This window comes from Dermacentor albipictus, unplaced genomic scaffold, assembly GCF_038994185.2.
Source record: "Dermacentor albipictus isolate Rhodes 1998 colony unplaced genomic scaffold, USDA_Dalb.pri_finalv2 scaffold_13, whole genome shotgun sequence".
NCBI lineage: Eukaryota > Metazoa > Arthropoda > Arachnida > Ixodida > Ixodidae > Dermacentor > Dermacentor albipictus.
Genome location: NW_027225567.1, coordinates 13,541,345 through 13,556,617, shown reverse-complemented (window position 1 = coordinate 13,556,617; position 15,273 = coordinate 13,541,345). Strand labels below are relative to the sequence as shown.

The 15,273-nt window shown below is 43.5% G+C and overlaps 1 protein-coding gene across 1 annotated transcript in view; it reads right to left on the bottom strand.

The window, feature by feature from the left end:
- LOC139051664 (uncharacterized protein C05D11.1-like) overlaps positions 1-15,273 on the bottom strand; it is a 210,280-nt gene that overhangs the window by 119,807 nt on the left and 75,200 nt on the right. The window contains exons 10-11 of the mRNA XM_070528630.1: positions 10,280-10,354; positions 10,001-10,111 (exon numbers count right to left, since the gene is read on the bottom strand). Coding sequence (XP_070384731.1) covers positions 10,001-10,111; positions 10,280-10,354 — 186 coding nt within the window. The remainder of the gene's footprint in view (positions 1-10,000; positions 10,112-10,279; positions 10,355-15,273) is intronic.

The window sequence follows — 15,273 nt, the reverse complement described above, 5'->3', positions numbered from 1 at the left end:
GTAGATCACAGTGTCCTCGCTGTCGGTGTCACTCGGGCGACTAGACTGCTTTCTCGGTGCAGCCGCTGTTGACGCAGAAGGACCAGGAACCTCTCCAGGCGACTCCACGTCCATCGCCATGGTTAAGAGAGCGGAGTCTCCCACAAAGTAGTTTCAAGTTCGCGGAGACAAAAAGGCAGCGTTCCACACAGGACACTTTGCGTTTGCGTTTTGGAGCAGCTTGGTAAAGGTCAATAGGAGTGAAATATAGGCATATGAACAAAAGGTGTTCCTTATTTCACTTGCAGAACACTATTACATTATGGCAGATCAGTTCTGCAGAAGCCCACAAAGTGCACGAAATTCGTGACAGGGAAAAATGCTCATCCACCTGACTGTAGCATGAAGCTGCTAAGGAAACACATACAGGTTTCTCAGAAACCACCATTAAGTTACATACTTGATGTGCCAACTAAATGTGGCCAAGAAAATATAACGATGGCTTTGTGAGAACAGTGCCTACTCTATGTTGATAGACTTGTGTTAATAATAGCCAAGATTTTTTTTCATTATGGACAAGCAACTAGTATTTGTTGTAATGAACTAACATTTATTACCTTCCGTATTGATAAGGTGCCAATGCAAAAGTTGTGGAATATGCCATAAAATGACAGACAATCACGTATACAGCGACCTAGGTTTTCTGTGGTCCTTTATTTCCGGAAAAAAAAAGAAAAACAAAAAAGCCTGCAAATTAAAAAAAAAATATTCTCATGATAATTAATGCGTCCCATACCAGTAATAAAGTGATCTCAGATGTAAATGTCGTCATCTAGTGCAATGTGTATATTACGAACATGCAAACCTGGGCCATAGTCTCCTAATGGTTTGAAAAGCGAACTGTTACAAGATGGTTTGATAGGACCGACTAGTGATAAATGATAGGGACCAAAGATGCGCCCCAAAAAGCGATGAGGAAATGCACGGTAGCTCGTTCCCAGTGCCCGTATTTGACGAGGTTGCATAACGGTTGATGCAATCTTTAGTGCACAGCAGCGCTGTCATGGTCACAGCATTTTCTTTAATTTTGTTTTGCTTTGTTTTTATTTCTTGGACTTTCTTCCTTGTTAAAAAAGTCTTCAAGAATCATAGCTTGTTTTAAATGCTGTTATCAGTCATTTGTCAACGTCAACCATGCTTTCAATGACATCAATTAAGTAAACTTATCAATTTAGCTAATTAAATGTATCCGTGCGATATAAACAATGGGAACAACACCCATCAAGGTGTACAGTGAACGCAGATGGTGTGATGCCCTCAGGTAATTTTTAATTCTTGGCGACCTTCAGTTAAGATAGCAGAATACCGCAGAATAATGTGAAATGATGTACTGGCCATTGGACATTTGTCAGGCTTTCACACCACTTGGAGAGAAAACGCTCCGAAATATTTTTGAAAACAATAAAGGAATAAAATGTTCACTAGCTTTGTGGTCTGTGTTGTCCACCGATATTTCGAATAAGCTTGATTATTCGGCCTTATTCACAGCTCCCCCACAGGCACCATATAGCCAAAGTAAAATGGCAGCCAATGTTTTGTGCGCTGAACGATGGTTTATTCAAATGTTTGGACTCGATCTGTGGAAGTTGGGCTGTGATCATCACTGCTGCAAATGCAATTTTGGAGGTTTGCGGTTTCGCCAAACATTTAGTTACGACCCCAATTTGGCAGTTAATGTTGACTATTAGGAAACTTTACAACCTTGGCTTTCATTCTACAGTGGCAAGAGCTTGATTTTGAGTGGTGCAGCCGGGCCAAAGATAGTGCAGCCTGAGTGCAAATTTGAGTGAAGATTGCAGTTGCCATTGGATATTTGCGACCAAGAAGTTTCGTGAAAGCTAGAAGGTTCTTTGCCAGCGTGCCACACTATCATCCCAGTAACCAGACATGATTTAGAATGTCAAATGTACAAGTCGTTCGCCCATTAATCGATACAGATGTACCAATACGGTGCAAAATCGAGTGCTAATATGTATAACAAAACTAATGAGCTACACGCTAAGCATACCGTACAACCTTATTCATTCAGCGCAGCTTTCCTTCCCGACTGCTCCCATGAAATGAGTGCCAGTTCAAATCATCATTAGCTGTTCTGCGTATACACCAACGCATAGCATTTTTTATTAAACACTCGTAATGCATTGTATATCAAAAAAGGTTTCCATTTTCTTGTGGCCTAGTTACAATTGTGCCACCAAGCATACCCACACTCTGAAGACGCTGAAAATGAAATGGATTGCTTAGGCTTGAATTGCAGGGCTAAGTGCTCAGCAATGCATGTTTAGGCTGTGTGTTCGCCACTGAACACGCACATCCTGCTAAATTTGCCAATTTCATTTGAAATTAGTGTTGCAGCTTGATGGTTTGGCACAAGACGGCACAACTGGCACAGCACTTTCATCTTTGAGAGATCAATTAATTAATATATGCAGCTGTCTGATAGTCTCGCCAATGAAAGGGCTTGTACGGTATCCCATGAGGCTGAGGTATCTATGCTACGCAGCATGTCAACACAATCTCAGAGGTCATGCTCCGCAGACACAGCTACGTTCAACTGGTTCCTTATTTTGTTGTAGTGCAAGCTGAACAAGCACAACAGAAAGGCACAACTGACACACAAAGCGCCTTTCTGTTGTCCTTGTTCAGCTTGCGCTACAACAAAATAAGATATGCCGTCCCAACAAGCCCCTACAGCTATCCTCATCGACTTTAACTGGTTCCTGTACACCAAAAGTGCAAAGATGAAATTTTTTTTTCACCTTTTTGAGATCACAGACATGTTGTGTATATTTCACTTATTTAACTGAAAATTAGCAATTAGTATTACTGATAATAATTGAGGATTCAATGAAAACTCGTCTGGCAAAGACACAACATGGTTGAAGAAAACGTAAACTCATCAACCTAATTTATTGTTTTTCTCCTTGTTTTTAAGTTGGAGAGTGTATGTTTTCTTCAAACAGTATTACTGAGAACGTCCTCACGATCACGAAATCAGCCAATAACTGTTGGTGGGCTTTCTTGCTTGCGATGTAGCTGCATGACAACATTGCAAAAGAAAGGGCAAGCGATTTTTCACTGTTTTGACACGAGATTGTAAGTTCCCTGCTGCATGCAGTGCAATAATATTTTGCTCACATGTTCACAGGATCTATCACAGAAGCCTCATCTCCAGATCGGCAACATTTTCTTGTTATGTTCAAGTAGTGTTTCAGGGCCTCTTTAAGCAATATCTTTAAACCCTGTGTATGGGCACTGCCTAGCACATATGGCTTTATAAGTCACTCACAAAAAGTTTTAATGCATGATTACGTTAGAAAGTTCTAGTGTGGAGCAACACACATGCATTAGCATTAGTGTGTAATGCAACACTCTCACTAAGCTACACAGCAGAGCAGAGTAGCAGTATAAACGTATAAGCAGAGTACAAACGGTTTCCGTGCCACCTACATTTAAAAACACAAAGTGGAAGCAAACATATCCAGCCAATGGTCACTAAGATTGGGCAGTGTGCATGGCCTACCGTTTATCAAGCTTACGCCTTGTCATGTTGGCTTCAAGAACTGAGAACAAATCTCAGAAACAGTGCCCACTTGTACCTACAGTTGAACCTCGTTATAATGAAGTCGCATCGAACACAAAAATGCATGTGTTATATCCAGTATTCGTTATAGGCATACATGCAGATATCATTGAAAAAAAAGAATGCCATCAGGTACATGCGAAGCAACGCTAGTGAGGTGCCTCTGCCGGGCCAGCAAAGGATGTTCGGCAGATTTTGATGAACCGCCGACATCTTGCCCGGCCCATAGGAAGCACGGGAACAACAAATTACACACACACGCCTTACACCACCGTGAATATGTGACCCTGCAATTAACGATATTGCGTGGGACCCAAACATTGGCTTGCCGACTGCGATCCAACCAAGCGACGCCATTGGGCAAAATGCACACGCTGCCAACAGACTTCTCGGATACAGAGGAGACCGCACGTAGATTCATACTCCATAACTATGACCGTCAGTTAAGCCTGTGCACCTAATCTCAAGGCTTGATCACCGATAAGGTCTATAATGTGAACATACTGGAGGTGAGCTTTCTGCAATGACTTGTCACTTGCCCCTCTGCCAGACGCATTGCTTAGACCACTAGGCCTAACCAGCATTGCTTCAATGAGAGTCAACAACCGAAGTTGTGGTTTCATTCCAGTCAACATGGTGGAAACTTTTTCGTGAATGTGTGTTGTTTAGTGGCGCAAGCGCCAGATATGGCCAAAGAGTGCCATGCCAGTGTTAGTGGACTTTATTTATGATTGCCATGTCTGTGGCGTCACACGCGTGGTTCATGCCCAACACCATGCAGTGTCCAAAATTTTGGCTATTGCTGTTATACAATGGTGCTAGGAGTAGGTGGCAGTGCCGCAGGAATTGTGTAAGTATGCAAAATTAAGCATCTGGAAGATCAATTGGCAACTTTATGTGACATTTTTTGCTACGAGAATACATATATTTTGACGCACGTTCAAACTGAATTTTGCATCACTATAACTGATACTGTGGTATAAAATTTTTTAAACAGGGTTGAAGTACCTCAGACAGGCTGGCCAACGTTTCGATAGGTGGACCTATCTTCGTCAAAGGCGGCCTCGTCATCCTCGGCGTGTTAGTTTTAAAGGGTTAGTGCAGTGACGTCACGTGCGGGTGTTGTCGCTGGCGGCTGGTTTTAAAGAGAGAGATTACAAGAGGGAACAGGCGCTGTCGTCCGACGTCTGTGAGCCTCATTCTCAAGACGAAGGGACAAGAGCGTGAGAGTGGGCACGCGGGGAGGAAAGAAAAGAAATAGAAGCAGAAAAAAGGGGAAAAAAGGGAAAAAAAGGAGGGGGAGCCAGGGCCGTACCAAGACACAACAAAAGGGGGGGTGAAAGAAAAAGAAAGAGAAAAATGAAATCTTTAAGAAATACGGGGGCTTGGGAGCGTGTTGGGGATGCGAAAGGTTAGGAGGTATTCAGGGGGAGTCGTTGGCGGCATGTTTTTGAGGCATTAGAACGGCCGGTCAAGCAATAGGTCGAGTAATTTTGAAATAGTTAAGGTGGTGACGAGGAGTCTGCGGTGCAATGTGTGGGGTGACAAAGGCAGCGGCATGGTCTTTCAAGGGGCACTGCCCCACGCGCTTAACGTAGGTGTCGTTACGGCGGCATCCAGAAGGCGATACTCTGGGTTGAGGCGCCGAAAAAGGCATATTGACTTCGGAATGTGTTGTCGAGGGGGTTTAAAAAAAAAAAAGACTAAAAAATGGGGGCAGGGGGAAGGGGGGGGCGAAATCGGTATAGCAAACAGGAGGGTGACGCATGCAGAAGCGGGCGCGGGCAAGTGTACATGGAAGAAGGGGATCGTACACTTGGTATAGACGTAAAATCCTGAAAGAGTACATTAAATTGAGTAGTAGGCAGGAAATTTTTTTTCTTTTTTTTCTTTTCTTTTTTTTCTTTTTTTTTCTCCCCCTTTTCCCCCCTTTTTTTTTCTCCTCCGAAATGAAAGAGTAGGTGAGGTTAAGAATTAAAGTTGGCTGGTGGCCTAATGTGTTTTGTGTATTGGTTGATGATATGAGAGTTTCAGATTTAAGTTACAGCTTTTAAAGATTCTAAGTTGCCGCGTGCCAAATTAATTCCTGTCGGGTGTAGGCAATTAAACTTGTGTATGAGGTATGATTCCGTGTACTTCCTTTCGCGACGGGAACGGAAATTTGTTTGTAGTATATAGAGCCTTGCTTTGTCAAACATATGTCCATGTTCATTAAAGTGGCTGGCTACTGCTTTGGGTAAATTGTGTTTTGTGTCCGCGCGGTGACCATTGAGTCTTGTATTGATTTGTTGTTCGGTCTCACCTATGTATTGTTTGCTACAAGCGGCGCATTCTAGACAGTAGACTACATTGCTTGATGTGCAGGTGAAAGCCGAAGTTACCTTGTGTGTGTAATTCGACGCTGTACTTTTTACTGTAGTAGTGGATTGAATGTGTTTGCATGTAGAGCACCTGGGGCGACCACAGGGATTGGTTCCCAACTTCTTCTTTTTCTGTAGTTTGGCGTGCACAAGAACATCTTTAAAATTAGTGTTGCATCTGTAGGCCACTCTGGGAGGGTCGGGAAAAATCTTCTTAAGTTTCTGGTTGCTGGTGAGAATCGGGTAGTATTTACTTAGGATGTTATTCACGTTTGGGAGTGCGTTTGAGAATTTAGTAGTAAGAAGAGGCGTTGTTGTTCTTGTGATCTTCGGGCGGGGCTTGAGGACCTCGGCTCGATGAAGTTTGGTTGCAGCGATGTAAGCTGTTTGAAGGTCACTGTTTGGGTGGTTCCTGTTTGATAGCGTTTCTTTAAGGTGATCGAGTCTATCTATGTAGTCTTGGTTTTCAACGCAAAGGCGACGTAGTCGTGTGGCTTGGCCTTTAAAGATGCCTTGTTTGCAATGTCTGGGATGGTGGCTGGTATATTCTAGGTACTGTTGTTTGTCGAAAGGTTTCCTATACAGCGTTGTCTTTAGTTCACCATTGTCAATGTATATTGTTGTGTCCAGAAAGTTTATGCGCTCAGTTGAGGATTCTGATGTGAATTTTATTGTTGGGTGAACAGAATTTAGAAAGGATACATATTTATCTAGACTGTCTTGGCCATGTCCCCAGATTATGAGTATGTCGTCTATGTATCGTAGGTATGTGTGGGGCTTGGTAGTGCAGCGCGATAGGAAATCTGTTTCTAGAATCCCCATAAATATGTTCGCGTAGGTTGGTGCAAAAGGCGTACCCATGCTTGTACCATGTATCTGTAGGTAGTAACTCTCTTCAAATTCGAAGTAGTTATGTGTGAGAACTAATTCAAGGAGAGACAGGTAAACTTCAGTAGAGTGTTGTGCACTGTGTTTAGACAGCGTTTGTTTTATCGAAAAAACAAACGCTGTCTAAACACAGTGCACAACACTCTACTGAAGTTTACCTGTCTCTCCTTGAATTAGTTCTCACACATAACTACTTCGAATTTGAAGAGAGTTACTACCTACAGATACATGGTACAAGCATGGGTACGCCTTTTGCACCAACCTACGCGAACATATTTATGGGGATTCTAGAAACAGATTTCCTATCGCGCTGCACTACCAAGCCCCACACATACCTACAATACATAGACGACATACTCATAATCTGGGGACATGGCCAAGACAGTCTAGATAAATATGTATCCTTTCTAAATTCTGTTCACCCAACAATAAAATTCACATCAGAATCCTCAACTGAGCGCATAAACTTTCTGGACACAACAATATACATTGACAATGGTGAACTAAAGACAACGCTGTATAGGAAACCTTTCGACAAACAACAGTACCTAGAATATACCAGCCACCATCCCAGACATTGCAAACAAGGCATCTTTAAAGGCCAAGCCACACGACTACGTCGCATTTGCGTTGAAAACCAAGACTACATAGATAGACTCGATCACCTTAAAGAAACGCTATCAAACAGGAACCACCCAAACAGTGACCTTCAAACAGCTTACATCGCTGCAACCAAACTTCATCGAGCCGAGGTCCTCAAGCCCCGCCCGAAGATCACAAGAACAACAACGCCTCTTCTTACTACTAAATTCTCAAACGCACTCCCAAACGTGAATAACATCCTAAGTAAATACTACCCGATTCTCACCAGCAACCAGAAACTTAAGAAGATTTTTCCCGACCCTCCCAGAGTGGCCTACAGACGCAACACTAATTTTAAAGATGTTCTTGTGCACGCCAAACTACAGAAAAAGAAGAAGTTGGGAAGCAATCCCTGTGGTCGCCCCAGGTGCTCTACATGCAAACACATTCAATCCACTACTACAGTAAAAAGTACAGCGTCGAATTACACACACAAGGTAACTTCGGCTTTCACCTGCACATCAAGCAATGTAGTCTACTGTCTAGAATGCGCCGCTTGTAGCAAACAATACATAGGTGAGACCGGACAACAAATCAATACAAGACTCAATGGTCACCGCGCGGACACAAAACACAATTTACCCAAAGCAGTAGCCAGCCACTTTAATGAACATGGACATATGTTTGACAAAGCAAGGCTCTATATACTACAAACAAATTTCCGTTCCCCTCGCGAAAGGAAGTACACGGAATCATACCTCATACACAAGTTTAATTGCCTACACCCGACAGGAATTAATTTGGCACGCGGCAACTTAGAATCTTTAAAAGCTGTAACTTAAATCTGAAACTCTCATATCATCAACCAATACACAAAACACATTAGGCCACCAGCCAACTTTAATTCTTAACCTCACCTACTCTTTCATTTCGGAGGAGAAAAAAAAAAGGGAAAGGGGGAGAAAAAAAAGGAAAAAAAATTTCCTGCCTACTACTCAATTTAATGTACTCTTTCAGGATTTTACGTCTATACCAAGTGTACGATCCCCTTCTTCCATGTACACCTGCCCGCGCCCGCTTCTGCACGCGTCACCCTCCTGTTTGCTATACCGATTTCACCCCCCCCTTCCCCCTGCCCCCCTTTTTTAGTCTTTTTTTTTTTTAAACCCCCTCGACAACACATTCCGAAGTCAATATGCCTTTTTCGGCGCCTCAACCCAGAGTATCGCCTTCTGGATGCCGCCGTAACGACACCTACGTTAAGCGCGTGGGGCAGTGCCCCTTGAAAGACCATGCCGCTGCCTTTGTCACCCCACACATTGCACCGCAGACTCCTCGTCGCCACCTTAACTATTTCAAAATTACTCGACCTATTGCTTGACCGGCCGTTCTAATGCCTCAAAAACATGCCGACAACGACTCCCCCTGAATACCTCCTAACCTTTCGCATCCCCAACACGCTCCCAAGCCCCCGTATTTCTTAAAGATTTCATTTTTCTCTTTCTTTTTCTTTCACCCCCCCCCCTTTTGTTGTGTCTTGGTACGGCCCTGGCTCCCCCCTCCTTTTTTTTCCCCTTTTTTCTGCTTCTATTTCTTTTCTTTCCTCCCCGCGTGCCCACTCTCACGCTCTTGTCCCTTCGTCTTGAGAATGAGGCTCACAGACGTCGGACGACAGCGCCTGTTCCCTCTTGTAATCTCTCTCTTTAAAACCAGCCGCCAGCGACAACACCCGCACGTGACGTCACTGCACTAACCCTTTAAAACTAACACGCCGAGGATGACGAGGCCGCCTTTGACGAAGATAGGTCCACCTATCGAAACGTTGGCCAGCCTGTCTGAGGTACTTCAACCCTGTTTAAAAAATTTTATACCACAGTGTGCCATTCCATCTGCCAGCAGTGGCGTAGCTAGGTCGTCTGGCACCCGGGGCCCATAAGTCTTCTGTCACCCCCCTCCTCGGGTGTAGAGGCGGAAAGAGGGGCGTCTTCAGACGTATATGACACCCCCCCCCCCTCTCTCTGGCCCCTTGCACCCGGGGCCCATGGCCCCCCGGCCCCCCCTGTTGCTACGCCACTGTCTGCCAGCCCCTTTCTTGTTTTTATAACTGATACTGTGTTGGATCCCGCATTTTCAATTTCAATTATAGCAGGAGAATACTCAAATAAAGCATCACCAACCAAACTTTATATTTACTAAGTAATATCTGATATCTGTTACATTTGTTATCATTATATTAAGGTTTGACTGTAATACCCTGCTGTTGAAACATCAGGACACAAATCTAAAGCAAATACAAGCATTAGTTGGAATGATTTGACAGATCCTAAGCAGGTGGTGCCTTGTTACTCCATGTAAAGCTCCCCTTGCATGTGTTCATAATCAGCGCTAAATTCTGAAGATAGCATACACACGCAAAGCCATAGGGCCACTTAAGTGCTGCACATGTGCAGATTGGAGCACGAAATGCTACTGCAACGCATCGTCCTTGTGTTTTCTGCTGTGCGCTATACTGACACTATCTATTGTCTTCAAAAGAAACTAAACTTACACAGATGGCCTTGTTGTCAACCATGTACTTTTTCAGAAGGTTCACCCAAAACTGCTTTTTTTTTTTCAGCAGGCCCATGAATATGGGAATCTGGTTTACCCTGTTCCGCAGCTGAAACAGAAATATATTGCAATAACATATCAACAACAAAACATATAGAAGATAATTTAGTAGTATAGAAATCTAGCAGGATGCCCAAATTATTTAGTAGGGCGATATCTGTGCTCGGATAATCAGTTCGTGTGCACAGGTACATTTCAAACATTCTGAAGTACTCACATCTTCGAGCGTGTCTCCATAGAGGAAGTCCATAATGACGGTGTTCACAATACTCTCATGAGGTGCAGATTCAACCTGCACATGTCAGAAGGAAACATTAGTAAAAAACATTAAATAATACCTCCATTAAACATCGGCTTTCCATGACCACTGGTACCGAAATAAACAAGCTGTGTGTGTGTGCATGTGTGTGTGTGTGAGAGAGAGAGAGAGAGACCTTTAATGAAAGACAGATTTTAGCCGGCGTATAGACATTGCTGACATGCTACTCTGCGTGGGGAAGGGAATTGAGGAGAGAAAGACAGAAGGAGAGAGGGCCCCCAAAAGAAAGGAATAATTTTTTTTTTTTTAAATTGGGCACTGAGTTTTCTGACTCATGGGCAATGGTAGCGTCCTTCAGTGTATGCACTGTCTTACAATGAGGTGACAGAATTTGCCATGTGAAAGGCGCATGAGGGTGACAGAGTAGAACTAGTTTGTTGAGTTGACCAATGTTTTATAAGTATGTAAATAAAAAGTTCATTGCACGCCTCCGTTGCATGAGGCAGGCTAAAGGGCCTAAGACACAGTCAAATGATAAAGGTCTCTGTGTAAGTGAATGCATGCAATGTTCATAGAATGCACACTCGTCGGCATACGTTCAGCACTCAAACAGAATATGTTCCACAGTTTCAATTGAGCCACAGTTGTTGCAATGTGAACTTGTCACTTGACTGTAGCGGTACCGTAAGCCGTTTCCATAGGCAGTTTTCAGGTGAAGGCGATGATATGGAGCTTCTAGATGGCGAGGAACGCTGCATGGGAGTCTGGATCTGAGATGTGGGTTGATTGAGTAAAGGAAAGGGTAATGGTGGGTTGGCAAGCTCCAGAGCAGATCCTTTTCTTCAGAAGCAAATCTTTTAGCTAGTTGGGAAGCATCAGATGTAGTGAAATAAATCCACTTATAGTTTTCGTGTTGAAGGGCTTCGCGTGCTACTTCATCTGCTTTTTGTTGGCCAGAATACCACAACGAGCCAGTATCAACTGAAATGTGATGCAGTGCAGTCCACTTATAACGACATCAAGAAGAACGAAAAATCCTATCATTATAACCTGTCATTGCTATAGCTGGACCGCCGTAAAAAAAAAAAAAAGCTACCGAACAATCTATCACAGCGGATGGAAGGAACCTCCCCCCGTACGTAGTGTTTAAGCGAAAGACGCTCCAAGGAGAGCTTCCCAAATGGAATCATCGTCAGAGTGCAAGAAAAGGGCTGGATGACCAATGAACTAGTCGTGGACTGGGTGAAAACGGTGTGGGCTAACCGGCCGGGAGGCCTGCTGCGACGGAAGGCCCTGCTCGTATTGGACAGCTTTCGTGGCCACCTCACAGAGTGCATGAAGGCTCGTCTTGCAGAAGCTTGTACGCATCTGGCGGTCATTCCCGGCGGTTTAACAAGCATGCTGCAACCACTGGATGTGTCTATTAATAGGCCGTTTAAGACAGAATTCAGACGCCAGTACTCTGGATGGATGACAGCGGGCCACCACGAGAAAATGCCGACCGGACGACTAAGGAGGGCGTCAGTTCAGCTGGTCTGCTCTTGGATTTTAAATGCGTGGCGTGCGGTGTCCACGGACATTATTGTAAAGAGTTTTAAGGTCACCGGGATTTCCAATGTCATGGACGGCACTGAGGACGATTGGATACATGAACGTGCGGATGACCCGAGCAGCGGCGACGAGCCGAGCCCGAGCAGCGATACCAATGAAGACATTTCCACAGCTAGACACCGGATAGTGCGGCCCTTACACGAGTGTATACAGTCAGGCATTGATACGGTAGTCGGAAATCCGCACTTGCTTTTACGGGAGTTTCCGGTCCAGAACTGCGGTGTAAAGCTGCTGTGCTAAGACTAGTGGCAATAATTAAATGTGAATGAAATCAATGAGCGACTTGACACACGACAGTGCACTTCGCATGAACATCGGGGTCGGTGTCAAAGACGGGTCATTGTCAATCTCGTCGCCCCCGTCGCACAACACTGCCATCTGTCGCGAAAACAATCGCCCCGATCTCTTCACATAATGGGGCAGCACTATCTGCATTCAAAAAGTCCTCCATTGAAGCACCACCTGTTTCATCGTTAGTAGTGACATGCTTGCAGTGCTCGGTAATGTCATCGGCTGACCCCTGATCGGCATGGCCCCTGGTTGTGGCCATCATGATCGCGGCGCTCCTGTGTGAGCTCACACTTTGGGCCTTGCAAAATGTGCAGCTTTGTCTCAAGCGATACACCAATGCGCTTTGTCGACGGCGCCTTCTATCAACCAGGCTGTCCGCTGCTGCTTCCACGGCGCATTTCCGCGCTCACTGAGAAGGGGGCAAAGGGCTGGCGCACCTTCATTTTCACGCTGCTCTTTTTTCCCCCTTTCCTCATGCGTAGGTCGATCGTGAGTGACGCGCCATATTGTGGCACGTGGGCGGGACACGCTGCGCGGTTGATGGCAGCAGATACAAACGCACGTAGGCAAACATATGGCCCCGTCTCCGCATCGTTCGTTGAAGGGGAACTTAGGAATGCAAATTTCACAATTATTCTGCATGGAAAACGCCGTCCAGAAGGCAAAATTTTGATTGTTATATCTGACATGCAGTGAATAACGTATCATGTTTTTTTTTTTTTTTCTCGTAGCCCTAATGTATAAGTTGACACTCTCAAGTCGGCTCATTGTTATAACCGATATATCATATGTGGTATCGCTATAAGTGGACTGCACTGTACAGTAGCCTGATGCAATGGCCAAGTGATGCAAGTACATGATATCGAAAGAAACGGGCTGATGACTGTTTCTTTTTTAACAAACTGCACAATGTTTGTAGTGCTCCTATAGAGTCAGTGAAAATCGCCCATTGGTCAGGTGCTCAACGCAGCATACAGAGGACAGCTTCTCTGATGCCTTGAAGCTTTGCTGTGGTTGAGGATGTCCTCCACTGCAGCCGATAAGCAATCATTTGTCTTGTTGAGGGCACATAAAGGCCACAGGAGGAATTCTCCAGTGTGGTTGAGGCATCAGTGTAGATGTGGGTGTGCCGAGTATGTTTTTCAGCTAAGTAGAGCAGAGTGGTCGGCAGCAGTGCCACCTGTGGCATGCGACTCTTTGTCCCATTTACACCAGGTACAAACTGGTTTATATCTATAGGCGAAAGTGTCCAGGAAGGAAAGGTCGGAAGCAGTATTTTCTGTGGCTGTATTGGCTCTGTCGTGTATTAGAACCAGTGGGAGCTGCTGGATTTCAATGATTATTGGAAGTACGCGTAAAATTGAGGTATAATTAACTAAGACTAGGCACAAATGTCATTTCACAGTAACATGATCAGCGATGGCTTGCAAATTGTAGGCATGTGTAAATAATAATTTTCAAGACTGAATCGTATACGGATTCAATAATGCCATAAGGGAATTGAATATTGAATACAATTCGAATAATAAAAAGTCATTTTCACCCCTGTTTTATATACAACTACTTTACATCCTAGTATATTCAAAATGTCAGCAAGTTTCAGTCATTATATAACACATTATGAAGCACTGTTTATAAAAAGTGCAATCAGAGCATTAGGAGCAAATAAGCAGTTTGTTCACATACTCAGGACTCATTGATGATTGCAAATGATGGAAGTTTACATAGAAAAACATGGTTCCCTGAGCAACAAAGTGGGCTCCACTACATAGCTTTTCCATGTTGTATGCTGCCGGTATGAAATTTATTGCCCTTTTGCTCCAACTTTATGCTTCATCGAGCAAAGCTGGCAATTTGAAACATTAAAAAATCATTAGAGAACTAGTTATTTTAACAAACAATGACTATTCCATTCAAGAACAAATGAAATAGGGCAATATTTTATTCGCTATTCAAAAGTTTCGAACATTCACACACCCCTGGCAAGTTGTGCTGACATGACATTAAGGAAGGACACAGCACAAGAACACACTACCTTAGGGAAAGAGGGCAACTGAGATATTAAGTTTCACATGTCTTCATTCTATAAGATGATGTTGCCAGAATTACACTTGCCTTAGTACTCTAAAGCTCTTGTAATTTGCTCTCTTTTATGAGCTGACTTTGCCTGCATGGCCAGTGTGGTAGCTGTTGTGATATTCAACAGTGCACATGCAAGCTAGTGGTCGTCCTAGTACTCCATGTCACAATCCATTAGACAGCAACCATTAGAAAGACTGTTTCAGATAATTTTTAATGCACTATAGTGAAGCCTTGTTAGTATGTATTTAGTGGAAACACGGCATAACTATGTACTAAATAGTATACCAATGCACTAGCCTGTAACAACACATTTGCATCTCTTTATGCACATTGCTACCAACAGAAAAGCTCTGCCACAGTTCATGTTGCCTAACATACACTCGCTAAGAAGTTTCAGTTCTTTTTTTGCAAAACGGTTAAAACAATTCCAGCTCTTTTGCATGAGCATGCAATCCATATTTAAAGAAAGATATCATGCAACTTGAACGTATTAACAGAAAGGCTGTTAGGTTTATATTTGGTAAATATCATAGACTTGATTGCAATTAAATGATATCATGCAACTTGAACGTATTAACAGAAAGGCTGTTAGGTTTATATTTGGTAAATATCATAGACTTGATTGCAATTAAACTGTATTTCTACGCTAGAAGCCCGCAGAAAATTTAGTCGCCTTTCATTTCTTTATAATTGTATGTTTGGTAACATAAAAATAGATCTACCTGACTGTATAAAACCCTTAACATGACGCACACGCCATGGCCATGAATTTGCACTAACCCCAATCTTTGCCCGATCAAACGCTTTCAAATTCAGTTATTTTCCAAGAACTGTGGAAGAATGAAATTCTTTGCCTTCTGATATTTTTGGTTCCGATAATTTTCTCGCTGAGTTGGAGTGTTACCTTCTCTCTTAAGCTTTATTTATCTTTTTTTTTTCCTTTTTGCTTTTCTTCTTTCTGCTTGTTT